Source organism: Sordaria macrospora, chromosome 1, assembly GCF_033870435.1.
Source record: "Sordaria macrospora chromosome 1, complete sequence".
Taxonomy (NCBI): domain Eukaryota; kingdom Fungi; phylum Ascomycota; class Sordariomycetes; order Sordariales; family Sordariaceae; genus Sordaria; species Sordaria macrospora.
This window is the reverse complement of record NC_089371.1, coordinates 1,544,379-1,565,170: the sequence shown is the minus strand read 5'-3', so window position 1 is coordinate 1,565,170 and position 20,792 is coordinate 1,544,379. Positions and strand designations below refer to the sequence as shown.

Sequence of the window (20,792 nt, the reverse complement as noted above, 5' to 3'; positions counted from 1 at the left end):
GGCTGGCAAAAGATTCAACAGTCGTGTGATGGACCATGTCAATCAGTCAAGTTTCGGGTTACGTCCGGAAGAAAAAAAAAAGAGCAGAAGGGGATCAATCACTAGATAGATGGTAGTGATCACTTTTTCAAACATCTGTGTTTAACCAGCAAACAACTTGAATCAAACCCCGGGTCAGCCTGAAAAGAAAAAGGCATCATAAAACCAAAGGGATACCAGGGACGCCAGGCAACACCAAATCAAGTCTGTATGACACGACATGAAAGAGGGAACTTGCCCTTCCTATTTTCTAATCAAAGAAATATGCCTGGACTGGACTGACAGAGAGACAAAGATGTGTCCATTTGAACGCAGAAAATTTGAAGACGGTATGTAAGTCGGATCGATGTAAACACGGGAATGCAACAGCCCTCCTTGCACAAGGGGCCACAAAAACTCAAAGAATCTTACGAGAAAGAAAGAAAAGGGAGTGGTAAGTCCCAAACGGTTCAGTCCATGGGAACAAGGAAGTTATTATACATGCCGAACACGTACTGCAGTGTATGTTATTCCGTGTTTGCTTTCTTCTATCCCTCGCATGATGAAGACCCTGGCTCGTGGTTTGGGTGCCGATTTAAGGTTTTGTGTATCATTTGGAATTTGAGATCCTGGGTAACTCTCTTTTGGACGGGCCGTTATAGATGGACGGGATGTGTGCTACGTTGCCTTGACGTTTTTGTTTCGATTTGGAGGCGCGTTAGATTGAGCGATGTCGAAGTGCGTGATGGATGATGTTTAGTGTTAAGAGTAAGAAAAACTTTGCACAGACTTGGCAAGTGCAAATCTTGGTAAGATTGATGCATCCGGTTTCATCGTCGAATTTTGGGATGGCTGGAAATATGCTTGGACTGAGAGAAGGCGAAGTTATTGGCGGGCGGATGTTGGGAAGAAACAACTGAAGGATGAGGATAAGGTAGCAAGACCCCCAGCATGGTGCAATCCTGACCCTGACAGCTCCCGTCGGCCGGAGGCTGTCTTCTTCTTTCCGTTGTCTCTGAGTAATAACTGGAAGGGGCATAGGAAGAAGAATCCCGTTGTGGGTGATAACCTGAATCGATGCTGCTCTGCCAGAATCACTTGATTGTACCTTCCTCAGATGGAGATGAACTTGGCCAAAGTCCCAGGCAGCTTTAATCAATCAATCGCTGTTCATCTCTCTTCCCCCTTAACGCTGCTCGTCACCCACCTTCTCAATCCCAACCACCTTCCCCCCTTCCATATTCACCACCAAATCCCCCACCCTCCCATTCCCCCTCAACAAAGTCTTCCTAACCGCTTCCAACCGATGCATAACCATCAAAACAATATATTTGTTCTCCACCCACTCCTTTCTAATCACTTCCAGCACTTTTCGTTCAGTCTTCTCATCCAATGACGCCGTGATCTCATCCAGCAAGATGATCGGCTGGACGATATTTGGGTGGCGAAATCCTGGAGCGGAAGAACAATATGAGATGGGGTCGGGACCACCGGTCATGTCGCGTCTGTCACCGTATTCTTGATCTGAGGCGGCTTGGGCTGCGACGCGCATGCGTCGGGCTTTGATGATGGCGCGGGCGAGGGAGAGGAGTTGGAGGTGGCCGGTGGAGAGGGCGGGGGGCGGGAGAGGGGAGTATCGAGGACTGGATGGCCAGAAGGGTATGGACAGGAGGTAGTTCTGGTGTTGATGTTGGCAAGGAGAGGGCTGGTTTCGTCGATGACAGGATGCTCTGAGCCTAGGTAACTATTCGAGGAGGACGATGAGAGGTGGGACCATAACCCAAGCATTTGAAGGACTGATATTAGGGCATGGTCAGAAGCAGGCAAGTCGGGTCGAGGTTGAAGCGCAGAGACGCGTCGGGTAAGTGGAATGGATCATGCGTAACTGTGATAAAGGCCGTTTCCCGGATGATGTGCAGAGGAGCTTGACGGATGTCCTGGTTCTCTATGCGGATTGACCCGTCACGGATATCAACGAGACGGAGCATTGCAAGGAGGAGGGAACTCTTCCCGCTTCCTGTCCGTCCGCATATGACAACCAACTGGCCAGCGGCAACTTCGAGGTTGAAATCCTGGAATACCAAGGGGCCATTGCTCGTATTTGATGCAGAGATTCCTTCAAACCGAATGAGTTTGGGATTGTTATGATAAGGGTAAGGCGAGGGCCACCCGGTAAAGGGCCTGTCGATTGAACCAGGTAGGGAAATAGAGGCCAGCTCTTCTGGCGTATCTTTCTCTACGCTCTTCAACCGCGAGATGGCTCCGAGCGAGATTTCCGAATTCGTCCACGACTGAACCAAGCTCAGGAGAGTGGCATTGGCAGCGATGATGACCGAAAGGGCCACGCCAACCTGGCCTCCAGTCACCGTGCCCTTCAAGCTGACCGCGAGAAAAATCGTGCTAATGGCAACACCAGCAATGAGAAGATCGAGAACCACGTTGAGCCACCTTTGAAGACACAGCAAGATGTAAAAAGCGCGCTGGCTTAGGTCAACGACATGGACGTTTTCCAACACGGACTCGGTTTGCCAGCTAAATGCCCGGATTGTCTCAATACCCTGCACGGTTTCCAGAAGAGACGAGTTCACAGCCGCCCGACTCTCCAGCTCGAGGAGTCGAAGCTGGCGTGAAGTGCATAGGTAAACCTTCTGGATCCCGTAGACGATAACGGCACAGATGGGAAGGGTGACGGCCATGATGGGCTGCGCAGCAAGTAGCAGACGCCTGCATAATCATCTTGAACACTTGGGTTGCGAAGGCCATGACGGCGGACTCCAGCGTTTTGTCCACGAGCTGTATGTCTTGGCTGAAGTAGTTCAGGAGAACGCCTGTATCTGCGGTAGAGAAATAGAGGAGGGGTGCGTGCATGATCGTGCGCAAGAGAGTTCGATGAAGAGCTAGCCCGGAGGTTGGGGCAATTCGAAAGACGGTTGATAGCATCGTGCTGTTCGTAGATATCCAAGCCATCAGGTATAGGAGGGCGTAGCCCAGTGCGTAAAAGACCGTGCCTCTCTTGCTAGCAGTATTGAGCTCGTCGTTCTGCATCCACCATTTGACCCAGTACTGGGGGAAGGTAATGAAGAAGGAGTACGATGCCGTGCAAGTCACCATTAGCAGAATGTTCAAGGGCCCGGCATTGAAGAAGTAGTACCCTATAAGGCTATGTTAGCTTCCTTGTGTTTCCTGGTGAGAGTTAGTACTTACAATAGAGTAAAAGATCGTCTTGTGAGCGTCTGAGGTCATGCGGGGACGTTTTCGGTGAGTCTCGAGCCTTATTCTTGTTTATCACGGATGGTTTCGATTCTTCCTTATCGGCTGTATCCATGTCGTCTTGATGGATATAATCGGTGATTTCTTAGCTTTTGTCTCTCAGCTCCCCCCAGGTGCCTCGTTCTATGATACGGCGTTCGAGAATGACAACATGGCCATTCAGATCAACGTTTTTGGCTAGGAGGGAAGTCAGTGGGCATTATCCCATGTTGTGCACATAATGAATGACTTACTGGAACTCGTTATCCAAAACACCGCGGCGTTCAGCTGTCGGAAAACCCCCTTCGGCCCAAGAAGGTTTTGAGCAACTTGATCTCCTGTCTTTCCATCAAGAGCGCTGAACGGATCATCAAGCACCACCATATTACAACGATGAAAGACGGCACGCGCAAGGGCCTGAAGATGTAAAAGTTAGTCATCAGCCACTCACGGTTTTGTTTTGTTCTCCTTGTTCTTACCACACGCTGCCGTTGTCCACCAGACAAGTTCATCCCGTCAGCTCCGGCCACAGTCTGGTCACCATCAGGAAGGACAGCTAGATCTTGGTCGAGACAACATGACCGGATAACAGCACGATACCACTCGTTACCGACATTGTACTTTACCATCGACCCACAAATGACTTGTCTGATGGTCCGATTGGGAAGCCAAGGGACTTGTGCACAATATGCGATGCTCTCGGTACGATGCCTGATTGTGCCCTTTATCAGTGGTACTTTCCCGAGGATTGCTCGTGCCAAGGTTGATTTTCCGGCACCGACTGGCCCCAAACAAGCAACCACTTGGCCTCGTAAGAGCTCGAGGTTGATGTCCTTCAAAGTAGGGCTGCCTTCTGGAGTCCACTGTACGGTCAAGCCCTGGATTGACACCTCGGACCCTTCGGCTAGCTGTGCAGGGCGAGGTGAGTGGCTGATCGCAGGTGCCTTTTGGGACTTGATGTAGTCTTCAATCTTGTCGAAGCTCGCGCAGGCCGCTATCGCTTGTGGTACGATCGTCATGACCATGTTTGCCGAATGCGTCACTAATGCGAGGACGGCAATCGTCGGGAAGGCCGTCTTGATATCGAGAGCAGTCCCGTTTGCCATGGCGATGATGGTGAAGAGGACGATAGTTATGACTGGGGCGAACATGCTCAGGGCATTGGCTAGGGGGTTGTTAGAAATGGATAGGATTTGATTATGGGCTGGATGGATAGTAGATTTATTGGGGACATACCACTAGCATTGTATATCGACATAATCCAGCGAACACGCTTCGCTTTATTTAGCTCTTATTCTCTCAGCCCAAGTATGTGTTTCTCGGCAATATCTTGGAGACCCAGCATTTTGATGGTCTTGATGGAGCTCAGCATCGTGGAAGTCGCGGAAATGCGTCCTTGTGTTGCTGAGTTTCACGTAGCCTGGCTGCTTTTGAGGTTGCGAGCGACATATCTGCTGACTCGAGAGCATACTGTTATTAAGGGGTAAGTGACCAACACTACACAAATTCACACCTTACTCAAGATATGCAGACTCACAGATGATGATAACGTGAGGCACCAGCCATAACCATCCAACTTGCTTGGCCAGCAGGACACTTCCAATGACTACCTCAACCAAGAGGGCCCAAGACTCATGCATCATCCTTGGGGCATCTTCGAGGGCACTCACGTCTGTTGATGCAATGGCTACTGTCTTTCCTTTGCTGTACGGCTCATGACGAGCGAGCAGCGAGTTCTCATGAACCAACCCAAGTAGGGCGCCTCGAATCATGACCTGTAGTCGGTTTAGGCCTGCTGGTATGCTCTCGTTGATAGCTACGAGAAATGTCAGTGTCAGTTAAACAGGTAATTGGACAACCCTTTGACCTACTGCAAGACCAATGTAGACGATGGCGGCAATAAACATCAAGAGATAACCTTTATCCTCATTGGTTTCCGGGGACTGTACATATTTGATGGCGTAACGGATCAATACCGGCTGACCATACTGAAATACGATGACGAAGAGTCGTGGAGCAATGACTCTTAGAAAGGGAGCGCGAAGACATCTCAGCAGTACCAACGCTAATGGAGATGAAGCTAAGAGACTGTTAGCACATCGAAGTCAACCACTAGATCCGCAATCCGAACTAACAGTACCGGGAGAGCGTTCGCAGAATTGACGCTCGAAGAGTCCCAGACTTCAACTTGTGGTCAACACTCGGGAGTCTCTCATTCAGCAGAACCATTCTATAGCCTTGAGGACTGGACCGATCCAAGTGACGAAGGCCCTGCTGAGAGCGCTGGCTCTCTCTTCTAGCGAATCATTGCCGCTCTCTTGGTTCAAAACGCTTTCTTTGCTCAAGCACTCGATGTAGAAACGGTAGTCTCAGCGGCCAAATGCAGCCCGATGATAAGGCGGTCGCCATGATTGTCAACATACCGCAGAGATGGTATTGTGAGCTGTACTGCGTCGCAAAGAGCAGACGTCAAGAGGTAAAGGAGGATAGGGCTTGATGGTTTAACAGATCTTCGGTGCTCTACCTGAGAGAGGATTACAAGTCCTAGTGAAGCGACCGGAAGCAGCGCTACCAGGACTGGACAAATCACTGCTGCTGTCGAGGTACAGAAATACGCAGTGATAAGTTGTTGGACGAAGAACAACGTTGTTATGACCTGATGAAAGTGTCAGTACTCTGCCGCTTTCCAGTCTCAGGCAAGCCATTAGAAAGGGAACATGCCAATTTGAGGTACTGGCGCCAGTTGGACCTGACACTGACTGGTTGCTGTTGGAGTTGATACAACCATCCTGGGAGCAAAACGATAAACAGGGCAGAGATGCCATATCGAACTGACCAAAGCCAGACTTCCAGTTCTTTGGTATCGGTGAGGGTCGCCATCTCATGGCAAGTGACGTTGGGCATTCTCATTAACCGAATAATGGACCAAGATGGCATGACAGAAGATGTAAACGAAAGAGAAGAGTAAGCTCAGCTCACGGGAGTTGCAGGCTTCTCATATCATATTTCAATGTTGACGAGGGGCACGCGGCGCGTCATACTCATCATGATGGACGTGTGTTCTGAGATGCTTACCGTGGTATTCCCCATGATGTTAGTTCTCTGCTCTTATTCATCGCCTTCCACATTTGGAAGTGACCCGATAAGGGCCTTTTGCTGCCTATGTCCCCATGCGCAAGCGGAATTTGAGAAGATGAAAGTCGACATTTAGACTGTTTGTGGTGTTCCAGTATATCCTCCATATCGTCGTGGAGTGAAGTCAACAGTCTGGTCATGATGGATTCGAGCAAACGAGCAATGATGCCTTGTCACCACTTCTGGAATGGAAGAAGGAAGATGTCGTCCGCTCCTGATACCGATAGCATGGTACCTGCAAATGAGCTTGGTCAGCCCAGGCACAGGAGGTAGATCACTAACTCCAATCGTGCTGGCTTGCATGCTCCCTCGTGGTGGTGGTGGTGGTGGGTCACTGTCGTCTCCAGTGGATCAATGTGCTGTGTGCACTTAAAATCCCCGTTGCCCATCATTTTAAGCCGGAGCCAGTGTCGGGGATTGGACGGCCGAGTCCGTACTGACGTCGTTGGAGACATTGGTACGGTGAACTCTTCTCAGGTTATTGAGGGACCTTTCCATTTATAGTTCCCTTGGCTGCCGCATGCGAGGGAATTGAAGCTGAGAACGACAAAAGATCGCGCAGTGAACTGCATCCTTTCCCGACAGCAGATTGAGCGGTCCAAGCCCAAGGTCGGTCTGAGCTGAATTGCGGTAAGGGCCAGTAACGAACAAACGGGGTCAACACCGCTGCGAATAGCTGCAATCGTGGCCGAGGCGATGAGCAGAGGCAGATATGCGAATGGGTCAATTGACCAAATGAATGACGGAGACAGCATGAGGACGGGATGAACGAGTTGCACCCGCCACTTTGGAGTGAAGAACTTGTACTGGTAGTTTGCAGGTTGAGGTTGTTGAGAATGAAAAGGGGAAGTGAAACTTGAAAGGCTGCCTGCGTCGAGAACGCCCGTGAATTCCACTGCATCAAGGCGCACTTGCCCTGTTTTTCAGGCCTACAAGCACCCGCCCGCAGCCAAATTCATCGCAACAAGGAAGGAACAGCGGACAGTGCACCTTCCACTCTTCCACATACAGGCTGCGCTGCTCGCCCGTGGTTCACTCGACCCGACCCGAAAAAAACGAGCAAAGGCCGGGCAAGAGTAGAAAGGGCAGCTGGCCACAGCAAATTGAACCACAACGAACAGTCAACTCAACCAGGGACCAAAATCAATCGTTCAATTCGTGCACTTCGCAACTCTCGACCAGCATCACGGCACATGTCTTTCGCACCATGAAGGGCTTGCTCTCAAATGGCTACGAGCACATCCGTGACCCGCTCGCGACGAGCTGAAGGTCTGCGTCATCCGCATTCGAGCAACACTGTCACCTACCGGTCGCACTCGTCACCGCAGAACCACGCCGCCCACGCCCAACACCCGCTCGCGAACGCGAAGCCCGAACAGTCCCCATCCCCAATCAAGCAGAACACGGCCACCACTACCACCACCACAACCCATCAACGCAACAAGCGATCGCTTGAGCCCACCACTGCCCGAGAATGTGATCCAGTTGCTCCCAAAAAGGCTCGATACGAGTTTGCCGTCGAGATACCCGCCCGGCCGTCATTTCGTCAGTCGACTTCAATTGAGTCGCGCGACGCGAAGGCCCCGACACCAGCCCCTAACCCGAAGCCTGTCGTCACTGTCACTGCGGCACCAAAGCCCCCAAATCCCTCGCGTGCCCCTCCCACCACTGGTGCAAAACCCAGCACAACTGCCACCAAACAACCATCGGGCCTTACAAGACACCAAGAAAAAGTTGTCAATGGCTTGAAGCACGAATTGAGCAGGTTGAACCCCAATGCTGCCGACACCATCAAGGAGGGCGGTCGCAAATTACGATCGCAGGAAGGCACTCGCTTCAAGAGCGAGTTGGCCGCCTACTTTCCCGACTATGATGAGGTAATCGGCAACGATCCCAAGGAACAGCGTAAGTCACAACACAACCCCTACCCCCTATTCTACAACCCTGAACAGCTCGGTTTTGGAAAACCCCGCCATCAGTATGGCTCGCCGAGCAATCACTAACGTCAATTGATTCTCTGAATAGATCTCTTAAATCTTGACACCCCGATTGTCATTGGCAGCACCTATCTCCCTGTGACTCATGAATCTACCCCGGTCGCTCAACCGGGCGGCTTCCAGCCTCGTCCGATCGAATCCTATCCCATCCGAGGCTACGGCGATGCCCTGTTTACCGATCTCTACGATTCCCAGACCATCAACTTCAGCTTCTTGGAAACCCAACACAAGGGCAAAGCAGCCTTGAAGGATGACCCGTTGCCGGATTCGCTCTACGAAACGGCCCACAAAAAAGCAGAACGTTTGGAACGCTCAATACGGAACTCGGAAAAGGGACGAGCTCAACATGAGAAGGACCAAATTGTCCGACTGCTGGATGCCTTGCAGGGCCATGACTGGCTGCGGGTAATGGGCGTCAGTGGAATCACAGAAGGTCGTAAGAAGCAGTTCGAGCCTGCGCGAGAGCACTTCATCAAAGGCTGCCAAGCCATCTTGGAAAAGTTCCGGAAATGGGCGGCCGAAGAGAAGCGCAGAAAACGGAAAAAGGACCGAACAACCAATGCCGACAGCGGCGGAAAGGGCGGCAAGGGCGGCAAGTCTGGCGGCAAGTCTGGCGGAAAGGCCAACGGAAAGGTCAACAAGCCGCAAGGCGGAGGGAAGAACGGAAAGCGTAAGCACGAGGACGCAAAGCATAAAGTTGAACTTAAGGATCATCGAAAAGATGAGGATGCGGCCAAGCATAGGGTTATTGCTGACAGTGATGAGGAAATGGAGGATCGAGAACAAGACACGGGCGAATCTGACGGCGACCCACCAGACGAGAGCGACGTCGACGCTTCCATTGCAAAGCAGCTCCGTGAAGAGGCAATCGCCGCGGCGAAGAAGAAGCCGTCCAAAAAGGGCAAACGTCCAGCTCCTCCTCCGCCACCGCCCGAACCAGAGCCCGAACCATACAAAGAGTTTACCTCGTTCTTCAAGAAGCCATATCAGCGAGATGCTGCGCTCAACAAGAACAGGCGAAGGGGCAGAAACGTGCTGGCCTGGGGTCAGCCGGTACCAGATGGTGATGAACAAGAATTCGCGCTCCCGCAGGATATCCTGGACGAGGAGACATTGAAAGCCCACGCAAGAAGAAAGCGTAGGGACAAGAGGGGGAAACATTGAACATCTCCCACATTTTCTTATTTCTTATCTGGCATTGAGAGTGTTCTCGGCTGGCGTTAGGTGGTCATTAAGGGATAACAAGCCATGGTGTTCTTTTACTTCATAGCCGGACAGTCTTGTATTTTGTGTTAATTTGGTGTTTGGGTTCTGGGTATTTCCAACGTAGGAGTAGCCCGGGATGCTTTAGTTTCGTCTTACACTCTTCACATCATCTCGATAAGTATCATCACTTATTTCAAACAATCATAACACGGCATAACTACTCGAAGTCGTTGATGGGAAGTTGGAGATTCGGCATGCACAATGCCAGGGTCATAGCACGTTTTGTATTGTTTGTCGGCGTAGTCTTCCATAGCTGTAACACAAAAAATAGCCAATTTTGTTATCTTGACGTTGAAACCTTGTTGATATCGGTCGGTTTCAACACCGAGCTCACCGCCATGTGACGACTGACGACATCATCGGCAGCTCTGGAGGATGGAACATTGCGGGGCCACGAGCGCGGAAGCACTGGCCAATCAAAAAGTTGGATCTGGTCGAGGGCGCGCAGACCCACTGATGACCCACACGGACGCTGAGCGCATGCCAAGACCGAACCTCAAAGGACAAAACATGGCAGTTCGGGGCGGCAAAACTCCGGCACTGGCTCGACGACGCTTGGCTTTCAGGTGCTCCTGCATTCACTGCACTCAGCAACGGTTGTCGAGGGCAGGCAACCAGTGACCCAGGTCGTCACATTTGTCGCAAAGTCACAACGCGGTAAAAAGGTACCTCTGACCTGTGTCCGCAACCACACGTCGAACATCTCCAGGACCTCCAACTTTGGTCCGGATTCTGATTTCCTTCAAATCAGATTTACTGCAGTGCAGCACATATTTGTAATACGGACAATTCGGTCCGTCAGTCATCCTCTAGACGCACGCACGTCTGGTCAAAAGACGCGAACGTGATCGTGTTTGGTGTAGTCGCGACTGCTGGTATTGTACTGAATTGAAGGTACCTCCACCCGTACCTTGTAGGTGCCTGACCGATTGCGACTCTGGAAACTCCAACCCGCGACGGGACTCTGGGAAGGAAGCTTTGAACGACAGGTCCGGTCGCCTTTTGCTTTGCTCTTTCCTCGTCACCATCAGAACGCCCACCAGAACCGCCCATCGGCCCTGCGACGTATGCCCACGGATTACGACGATTTGCCCCGCGCCGAATCCCGCAGTCTGTCCAGAAGCACACGCCCTTCATTTGCCTTGGTTAAATCCACCCGCCACGCAGCTCTCGAACAATCGTCCAACTTCTCCTCCTCGCAGAATAGTAGCATCTTCTCTCCTGCACCGGCGGACCTCCGACTCCTGCAGTTGCGCAACCCAGCCCCCGCCCTATCGCGCAGTTATAGATTAAAAAAAAAAGAATAATACAAGTCCGATCATCAGAGGTAGCGTCCAACCCGTTGCGTCTGTGACCACTGACCGGCCTTTGCTCTAACAAGCTACCTCTGTCACGTCAGTCCGCATAATCTCCATCGCAGCCGAGTTAACTACGATATCGCGGGGTCGCTTCCATGCGCCACCTCTTGCCATGACCGAGTGAGCGTTGTCGGCCTGTCCAAGCTTTGCCAGGTCGAGCTCTTGCAAGTTGTTCACTTTCCCATAAAACCGACCTCGACAAGCCTTCTCCTTTGGCTCCCCGCTCTCCTCTCGACATTTCACGACGTCCCTCCCGATCACACAAGCGACGACCTACTTTAACCAAACCACTGCGTCCATCATCTTGCCGGCCTCACCGGCCACACAGCAACATCCAGCATGTCAGGACTCGAGAACGGAGATCTGGCCCTCGCCAGTACGATGAACGCCCCCGACCCTGGTCCCGCTGCCGAGCCGTACGCCATCTTGAGGCAAGAGGTGGAGCTAGACATCAACTTCAGGGAGAAGAGCGTCAGCGGCATTTGCACGTTCAAGATCTATCCTCTGATTCCCGACCTGGAGGAACTCATCCTGGACACGCGGCAATGTGATATCGACGTCACAAACATCACGGTCGACGGCTACAAGACACATGCAGAGGCTTATGATCCATACGACCGAATGGAGCCTCCCACGAATGCCCAAATTGGTGCCACTCAACATCACATAATGAAGAAATGGATGGCACCACTACTGCCAGAGGCACGCCGCCAGCTTCCCGTCGTGGAAAGGGCAGAGCAGCTGAACATTAGTGTACCAGCCGATGCGTCCCTCAGGATTCGTCTCCGGCCGGACGCTCTCGTCCGGGATGCTGAGCCGAAACGCATTCTCAAGCTCAAGACCGCAAAGGCGGTATCGGACAACACGACAGGCTTCTCAGACGCGATTGAGGAAATTACGGTGGTTGTGCCTTTCAAGTCCAAGAGAATCAGAGATGGTCTGCACTTTGTCGGCGTTGAGGAAGGTGATCTAAGATACCCACACGTTTACACTCGGCATTCGCTGGAGCCTGGTACGGCGTCTTGCATTTTCCCTTGCCTTGATGATCCTGGTTCTCGACATTCCTGGACAATCAAAATCACCTGCCCAAGGACCTTGGGTGATGCCTTCGCACAGCCTTTGGCTACCCAGTCTTCCCTATCGACTCTTCTGGAGGGCAGTCGGAAACGCAAGGCCTCCGACATTTCTTCGCACAACCCTGGGTCGTCTTTCACTGAAGAGGACAAGCTAAGGGAGATGACTGTGGTCTGCTCTGGTAATCTTACTGGCGAGCAGATGCACCCCAAGGATGAGAGCAAGAAGACCATGATTTTCGAATGCGTGAATACCGCTGCTAGGCACATCGGTTTCGCCGTTGGCCCCTTTGAGCACGTTGATCTCGGAGCAGAGTTTAGAACTGAGGAGGCGGACGAGAAGCTCGGGGCTAATGCAGCCAGAATTCATGGCTATTGCCTTCCCGGCCGTGTTGAGGAAGTTCGGTGGACCTGCAACGTTGTCGTGGCTGCTGCCGACTTCTTCGCCCCAGAGTTCGGCCGTTATCCATATGAAGCCTACAAGATGTGCTTTGTCGAAGATCTGGTCCACGACACGGCGGTTGCAAACTCCTTATCCTTGTGCAGTACGCGTTTGCTGTACCCCGAAGCCATCATAGACACGGAAATCGAGGTCACCAGGAAGCTCGTCCATGCCCTCGCCAGTCAGTACCTGGGAGTGCACATCGTGCCAAATGAGCGGTCCGACACTTGGCTTATTCTTGGTCTCCAGTGGTTCATGACGGATCTGTTCATGAAGACCATCTGCGGAAACAACTGGTATCGCTTCCATATCAAGACGCTTTCAGACAAGCTTATCGAGGCAGATGTTAGGAGACCCTCACTGCATGCTCTGGGCGATTACCTCCATCTTGGTGACTTTGAGCTCGAGTTCATGGCGCTCAAGGCGCCACTGGTCCTTTACATTCTCGATCAGCGCATGTCCAAGATTCCCGGCTCCACAGGTGTCGTCCGCGTCTTGTCCCAGATGGTTTCGACAGCCAATATCTCCAACACGGATCCCAAGGCTACCTCCCTTTCCTTTCAGGACTTCCGTCGACAGTGCGAGAAACGCAGTCAATATGTCCCCGACGAGCTGTGGGATCAGTACGTGTTCGCTGCGGGCTGCCCAAAACTGGATATTCACCAAAAGTTCAACAAGAAGAACCTCAACGTCGATATCCAAATTCTCCAATACCAAGGGCCGGTCAAGAAAAGCATCTCGAAGGACGAATTCTGGAGGGAGTTGCAAGAAGAAATCCACAATGTCTATGCCGGCGACGTCCCTAAGCTTTTCACTGGTCCGTTCACCGTCCGGATTCACGAAGCAGACGGCACACCTTATGAGCACTATCAGCTCATTACGGAGAAAGACAAAGGTGGGACAAATCTGCAGATTGCGTACAACACAAAGTACAAGCGCCTCAAACGCACCAAAAAGGCCATGGCCGCGGCTGCCAACAGCAATAGTGACAAGCATGAAATTCAGGAGGACGATGTTGTCTACTTTAACATGTTGGGCGATGTTCTCACCAGCCAAAAGGATATGGAGGACTGGGGTTTGCAGGACTGGGCTCAAGAGGTCCAAACCAAGATGGATCAAGAGTCATACGAATGGATTCGGCTAGATGCCAACATGGAGTGGCTTTGCTTCATGAAGACCGACATGCAGGAGTACATGTATCTGGCACAACTGCAACAGGACCGAGACGTCGTGGCCCACCAGGACGCGATGCTCGCTTTCAAGCGGGAAAAGAGACATCCGGTTCACTCGACGGTCGAGACGCGTACCGTGATGGACAAGAGGTATTACCATGGTGTTCGAGTTATGGCTGTGGAGGATCTCGCCAAGCAAGCCCATCCTGATTTGAACTACATCGGTATGGTCCATCTCATTCTCTGCTTCCGGAAGTTCTTCTGCAAGAAAGTACCTATCCCTGGCAAGAAGGATGCCTATAACTACCCAATTGCCCCCAATGATTTCACCGACAAGGGTCAGTATGCCATCCAGTGTGCGATTCCTGCGGTGCTGGCACGGACGACGGACCTACAGGAGAAAGGAAGGTGCTCCAAGCGGGCTCGACAGTTCATCATGGAGATGCTCATGTTCAATGACAATTCGGAGAATGAGTTCTCGGATCAGTTCTACATCGCCAAGCTCCTTGATGCCCTGACCACGTCTTTGATCCCGCAGAAAGAGATTACCGAGGGGTATCTTATCAAAAACCTGGATCCTTTCGACGACGACGATGCGGAATTCAAGAGCTTCATTGAGAAAACCATCGAAGAGATCGACAAGTTTCGCAGGATGGACGAATGGACCCTAACATATCAGAACATCTGGACCACAACGGCTCTTCATTGCAAGATGAGGCTAATGAAGGCTCGCGTCATCCCTGAATCGGCCCTCGACTTCGTGCAATATCTCCAGGACGACAACATCGATCTTGTCCGGATCAAGGCGTTCGAATGCCTGGTTGAGCTTGGGATGATCTCGAAGGCCCCTATTCTCAAGCTTCTGCTTTCATATATGAGCACCGACAGCTCGCCCTTCGTCCGCGATCGCTTGTTCAAGGTCTTTTGCCAGGGAATCGCTGCCATCGCGTTCGGCGAGAACAAGGCTTCGGCACAGGAACTTGAAGCTCTTGATGATGGAGGTCTTGTCATTGACCAAGGTGACGCAGAAATACAGCAACGGAAGCTCGATGCAGTGCGTCGGGAGGACATCGCCCATGCGCTTACTGCGCTGAAAGAAGAGCTGAAGGGGAACAGGGAAATGCAAATCTCCATATGGAAGGCATTCAATTCTCCAGTCATTGGCCTGCAGGAAAAGCGTCAACTGCTGGAGCTCTGCTCGGCCATGTTTGAACCGGAGGATTCTCTACTTGTTACTATGAAGTATCCCATCGTATGGAAGGCGACCCGCGAACCGACGATTGTCGCCGCTGCACCACCAGTCCTTGGAACTCCGCCGAAGAAGAGGTGTGTTGTCAAGTTCAAGTCGGAGTACAGGACCTGTCCTAAGAATAGGGAAATGGCTGCGATCGAAGCTCCACCGCCTCCTGTGCCACTGCCGGCCCCGGCCCCGGCCCCGTCGACTGCCTCATCGTTCTCGGCTGCCAGGGTGGAGATCAAGCCGCCTGAGAAGAAGACAATCGTGAAGCTACAATCGCGACCATCGTATATCGCTAAACCAAGGGAGTCACCAGCACCAGAGGCTCCCCCACCAGTACGAAAGGAGTCTATCGCACTGGCCGTGCCCCCTCGGCCTCCTACGACTGCCGGTCCGCGCACTCCCTTGCCCACATCAGTTCCAAGTGCTCCCGCACCCAATCCACCCGTCGCTCAGCCTGTTAGCAAATCAGCTGTGCCAAAAGCGGCTTCACCTCCTCCTCCTCCTCCTCCCGTGCCTGCACCCAAACCCCAGCAGCCTAACGATGTTCCTGCGCCAAAGCCCAGCACTGTCATCTTGAACAAGCCGAAGATTGTCAAGCCGGTTATCAAGCGCAAGAGTGATGAATCGCTTGAAGGAGCCAGCCCGAAGAAAATCATCAAGACCAACACCGACTCCTTCAGGAGTGATCCTTCTCGCAACAGCTCGTTCAAGTCAGACTCGGCGCGGGGCGAATTCTTTAAGAAAGAGGCTCCTCTACGAACCGAGGCTGCTCCCAAGAGCAGTTCCTTCCGCGAGTCTGCGCCCCAGGCTCCGACTTCCCGTACATCGACATTCTCCGTCCGACCCAACGCCAACGGTCGGCCCTCCAAGGTCGTCACGGTACCATTTAGGAAATGGATGAAGCTATCCGGTCGCGCTAAGCGCAACATCGACTACGAACAGGGCCAGCGCGAGCAGAAACTGCTAGCCGCCACCGCCAGCGGCTTCTCCGGCAGAGATCTTGCCACGCCCGTCCACAAGCGGTCGAGCGCTGCGGTCGGATTCAGCAGCGGGTCGGCGCCTTCATCCCCTAAGAGTCGGATGCAGTCGCCTGCTGGTAATGGATACGGCTCGTCTAGTTCGTATGCTGAGAAGGAGCAGCGGAGTAAGGACCGGGACAAGTTCCGGGAGAGGATGGACCGCGACAGTGACCGCGAGCGCGAGCGTGAGCGTCCTCGCGAGAAGGAGCGAGACAAAGAAAAGTACAGGGAACGAGATCGGGATAGTGACCGCGAGCGTCCTCGTGAAAAGGACAGGGACAAGTACAGAGAACGGGATCGGGACAGCGATCGTGAGCGCGACCGACCTCGTGAGAAGTACAGGGAGAAAGGAACCGACCGGGGCGATAGCGACAGGGGGGCATCACGCACTGACAGTGACCGAGAACGCAACCGTGATCGGGAACGGGAACGAGAGAGAAGTGACCGTGATCGCGAGAGGACTGACCGCGAGAGGGAGCGGATGCGCGACAAGTACCGTGATCGAGCTGATAGAGACAGCGACCGAGAGAGCGCCAGCAGCTACAAGGATCGTGATCGGGAGCCTCGCGACCGCGACCGTGATAGAGACAGGGATCGCGATCGTGATCGGGACCGCGACAGGCCATCCGGCTCCAGCCTGCTCATCAAGAAAGACCGCAAACCGCTGCCAGGATCAGGAGACAGGGAGAAAGAGAGAAGACCATTGCCTTCTGGATTACCTTCCGAAAAGGCTCCGCACCCCCTCAAGGAATCCCATTCGCCTCTCAACCCGACTCCCGCCGCTGCTACGACCAATGGTGGTGGCGAGCCAAAGAAGAAGATCATCAAGCTTAAGTTGAAGAGTAGTGGCAGTGGACTAGGCGGTGGTTCTGGTTCTGGAACGGCATCATCGTCAACACCTCGCTAGACGCGAGGTAGAAAGAAGCAAGGACAAGAAGAGAACGAGAGAGGGGTGAAAGAATGGGTAGAACGGGAGGAAGAACCGTGCGCACTTCGCAGTCAACAGGGTGAGAAAAAGAAGGATGAATTAGGAAGAGAGGGAGGAAAACAGAAAGGAGAAGCAGAAGTTGGGAAACGACTACCAAGGATAGTGATAGTCGGGAAGTATGCCCGAAAGACGAAAGCATGGGCATAAGTATTCGCTTACGAGACGAAGAAGAAGGGAGTGAAGTGGGGTGAAAGTGGTCAAGCGGTTGAATCGATAAACTAAGGAGAGGGGGGGTGGTGGATTTTTGCTTTGCAGCTGGGTTTAAGGAAAGGTTTCTCATGGCAGTCTCTGTGTATCTACATACCTATGAGAGAGGAATGAGGGTACTATAGCGGATTTTCAAAAAAGAAATAGGCGTTTGTTCCACACTTTTGTTTCGTTGGCATAGTTTTAGTGTTGCACTTTCATAACTCGGAAGCACAAATATGTTACGACATTTCACCTCAGACGAAGGAAAGACTTCTACACCATGCCATCACATTCCGAGGCGCTTCCTGATCTGTTCCTGTTGTACTTTAAGCAGAAAATACACCACCACCTCATGCAATCGGTCTAGCAACCAAGGGGTATCATGGAAAATTAAAAAATAAAATAAAAACAATGCCACACCATGATCCGCCATCCCACCCCTTCAAGTTACCTTAATAAAACAAACCATTTATACACCCACATGCAGTCATCCATCCATCCGTGAATTCCTTCACCGCCATCTATTGATTAATCATGATCATACCATACCATAACCCACTCATATCATACCTAGCTTCATCCAGCACCCGACCCAGGAGTCAACTTTCAATCATCACTTAGAACTATCCTTCATCCTCCCACACGTAGAGCAAGTCCACCACTGCCTCTCCATCCTCTTGCCGCAAAACGAACATTGCCATTTTTCTGTTAGGAGCTTGTGGCGCGCGGCGTCAGCTTCGGCTTGGGCTTGGAGGGTGGATTTTGCTTTCTTTGCTTTCTCTCTTTCTCTTTCTTTTTCTTTTTCTTTGTCGGTCTTTGGGTCGTGCTGGAATGTTGAGGTTGAGCTTGACTTTGGCTGTGGTACTGGTGTTGATCTTGATGCTGATGCTGATGCGGATCCGGGTACTGATGCAGATCTTGATACTGATGTGGTCCTGGAGTGAGAGTGAGAGTGGGATTTTGAGTTGGAGTTGGAGCTGGACTTGGACTTGGAGCTGGAGCCGTGAGATGAGCTGTGAGATGAGCCGTGAGATGAGTTGTGCTTGGAGTTATGGGAACTTGACGATGGGCGGGTACGGATGGACGGCGGGGACTTGGTTAGGTCGATTACTGAGCTGCTTGGGTGTTTTGTGGTTAAAGAGCTAGATTTTGAACTGGAACTTGGCTTGGAACTAGAGCTGGAACTGGAGCCCCTGGTGTTATCTTTAGGAAGAGAAGTAGGAGTGCTGGTCAAAGTCCGAGGCAGCCGTTTGGTACCACAGGCGTCACACAAGAGGAAGGTGTCAGGGTTGTGGAGGGTACAGATCCTGCAGGCCCAACCATCGCTTGAGGATTCGTTGGATGGTTCTCGTTCTGCTGAAATCTGCGGTGGCGGCGGTGATCGAGGAGAAGTGACCGTGGGCCTAGCGGCCGGTTTAGTGTGATGAGGAATCGGCGGTGGTTGTTTAGACGACAAAGACGATGTCGCTGACCCTTTACCCTCCAGATCCTCTTGGGTCTGTTGAAAAGCCCCCTGACTCCCAGCCGGAAACTCCCTACTCGGCTCAACATACCCACTCCCAAACTTCTTCTTCTCGTCCTCCTGCACCAGCTCCCACAACGCCTGCGCAATGGCCGCTTCATTCGCCTCATCCTCCTCCGCCCTGGAGCGAAAGCCGTTCCTAGTCGCCTGCTCCTCGATCTTGCGGATCTCTTGCTCACCTAGCCCTTTATCTCCCGTATCCTTCACCCCAACTCCGCACCCCTTCAACGTCTTATTCCTCCTCTCCACCGCCTCAACAATAACCCTCCTGATATCCTGCCCCGGCCTCGGCCTCGCTCCACCTAGTTTCTGTCCCGACCCAGCACTTAGTGTCGTCTGCACCTTTCTCTTCTCCGCTTGCTCCCTCGCCAGCCGTCGCGCTTCATGCATCGGAATCCTTCCTCTGTTAAAAGAAGAACCACCACCACCACCACCACCACCACCAAGCCTTCGCCCCTCCGACAAGAACCCCTCCCCCGTATACCCCTTCATCACCAACCCCTCATGCTCATCCCGCAGCTGATCCCACAGCGCCTGAAACTTGCCATCATGGGGGCCGTGCACGATATGTGCTAGCTCGTGCAGCATTGTGTCTGTTACCTGCTCAACGGGTAAGAAAAGAGATTTGTCGGAGGGGTAGCGTAGTCGCAACAAGATCTTGGCGCCGCGGTTGATGTTAAGGCCTAAAAGATTTTCTTGCTCCGGGTAGAACTCGCCGAGCTCACGGACGCGCCAGCCGCGGGCGCGCATGAGCGGTTTGACGACGGAGGCGATCTTTTTGAGGACGTGCAGGGCGGAGGAGGGCTGGGGGAGGTGGTGCAGGTGGGAGTAGGAGAGGACTAGGGGGTCTTTTTCGGACATTTTTGAAGGAAGATGGGTGGTGAAATCGTGAGGGTATTTTCGTGAGCCTTGCTCTGGGTGGTGATGATGGATGATTTGTGGTCAGCTTCACGTCGGGTTCTTCGACCAGTTGTGCTGGAGGTGGAATCGCGGGGTGGGTTGGGTGAGAACTTGGGATTTCAGGTTGACGATAATGCGAGAGGAAGTTGTCGTGAATTTTCCACGTTTCAGAGCCTAATCTGTGGTAGGAATCAGGAAGCTTCTCGAGAAAGCACCCAGAACCTTGGATATGCTTCGGTTTGGTAATCAACCTCAAAAACCCAAGTGAAGGTGCGTCAGCTGTTGCCTTCACATCTGAAAGGCAGTGGCGTTGGTGATGCATGGCGTTGTTAGTGGTTACACGAAACAAGGCTTGTACCAGCATCAAAGGGGCCTTTGGGGTAGTATTTTTTGTAGGTAATGGATAGAGGTTCCTTCTAGCGTGAGTCCCACATTTGCTACAACAGCACTGATGACAAACCATCTGCAGCCTCAAAGACGGCGGAGTTAACGACATTGAATCAACGACAACCGACAATGACAAAACAAGTGAACTCCTCACCCTAGAATTATCAAACCCCATATTTCGAAACCATACCGAGAGTACTGACCGGTATTGTTTATAGTCGTTATTCCATTTGGAAATGATTCCTTCCCACTTGCCAAGTGCACAATTTCAGTTGGACAAATGACCCAAGACGAACCCCCCCTGATCTACTTTGTTTTTCTAGCAAACGAGCTTCTTTTTCGATCCCAGCTCATGCCGAGGTACTGAACAGATATGAGACGGGCTCCGATATTGCCCTTGTGTTACCAGAACATGCCGGCAGTGCGCGTGCCTTTGCATCCATTGTTTGGCTATCGTCTGGATGAATCTGGATTGTTTGGATGGGAATACGACCGAAGAAGGAAACAGCAAGCAAACCTGTGCTCCTATAAGCCAGAAGCCTTCAACCAACGGGAACCCAAAACAACGAAACATATTACACAGAGCAAGATCCGACCACTTAAAAGCCGACCTTGAAGAAACACAACCTTTGGGCAGGCGCCAACGGGGACTTTGAGGCCATTTGCCGCAGCGAATGAGAGAGTCGGGAACCCCGAGCTTGTCTGCGTTAAGCTCTCAGAAGCGCCGTTTCAGGTTGACAGGGCCTCGCTTCTGAGGTTCAGTTCAGTGGGCTTCCCGAGACGGCACCCGATCAACGACCGCTGCGGCAGCCTGTCATCGGTGGCCGATGTGGTTGG

The 20,792-nt window shown here is 52.3% G+C and overlaps 4 protein-coding genes across 4 annotated transcripts; 2 read left to right on the top strand and 2 right to left on the bottom strand.

Annotated features, from left to right (window-relative positions):
- Positions 1-1,204: 1,204 nt before the first annotated feature.
- SMAC4_04945 (uncharacterized protein) lies at positions 1,205-5,496 on the bottom strand (the record flags this gene model as incomplete). Its single annotated transcript, XM_003352783.1, has 7 exons — positions 1,205-1,661; positions 2,062-2,720; positions 2,785-3,170; positions 3,522-3,684; positions 3,747-4,432; positions 5,265-5,347; positions 5,408-5,496. The coding sequence occupies 7 exons, from the start codon at positions 5,494-5,496 to the stop codon at positions 1,205-1,207; spliced, it is 2,523 nt and encodes an 840-aa protein (XP_003352831.1).
- Positions 5,497-7,516: 2,020 nt separating this feature from the next.
- Positions 7,517-10,027, top strand: SMAC4_04946 (uncharacterized protein). Its single transcript, XM_003352784.2, has 2 exons — positions 7,517-8,307; positions 8,428-10,027. Exons 1-2 carry the CDS (start codon positions 7,629-7,631, stop codon positions 9,561-9,563), a joined length of 1,815 nt encoding a protein of 604 aa, XP_003352832.1. The 5' UTR covers positions 7,517-7,628; the 3' UTR covers positions 9,564-10,027.
- Positions 10,028-10,968: 941 nt separating this feature from the next.
- SMAC4_04947 (uncharacterized protein) lies at positions 10,969-17,392 on the top strand. Its single transcript, XM_003352785.2, has one exon. The coding sequence runs from the start codon at positions 11,363-11,365 to the stop codon at positions 16,874-16,876; it is 5,514 nt and encodes a 1,837-aa protein (XP_003352833.1). The 5' UTR covers positions 10,969-11,362; the 3' UTR covers positions 16,877-17,392.
- A 367-nt stretch (positions 17,393-17,759) lies between these two features.
- SMAC4_04948 (uncharacterized protein) lies at positions 17,760-19,529 on the bottom strand (the record flags this gene model as incomplete). Its single annotated transcript, XM_066090213.1, has 1 exon — positions 17,760-19,529. One exon carries the CDS (start codon positions 19,527-19,529, stop codon positions 17,760-17,762), a length of 1,770 nt encoding a protein of 589 aa, XP_065945509.1.
- Positions 19,530-20,792: the final 1,263 nt, after the last annotated feature.

Bases quoted from the DNA above. Each gene is read 5' to 3' on its own strand.
- SMAC4_04946 (XM_003352784.2), top strand. From the start codon at position 7,629: ATGGCTACGAGCACATCCGTGACCCGCTCGCGACGAGCTGAAGGTCTG. The intron at 8,308-8,427 runs GTAAGTCACAAC...TTCTCTGAATAG, and splicing joins CAACGATCCCAAGGAACAGC to ATCTCTTAAATCTTGACACC.
- SMAC4_04947 (XM_003352785.2), top strand. From the start codon at position 11,363: ATGTCAGGACTCGAGAACGGAGATCTGGCCCTCGCCAGTACGATGAAC.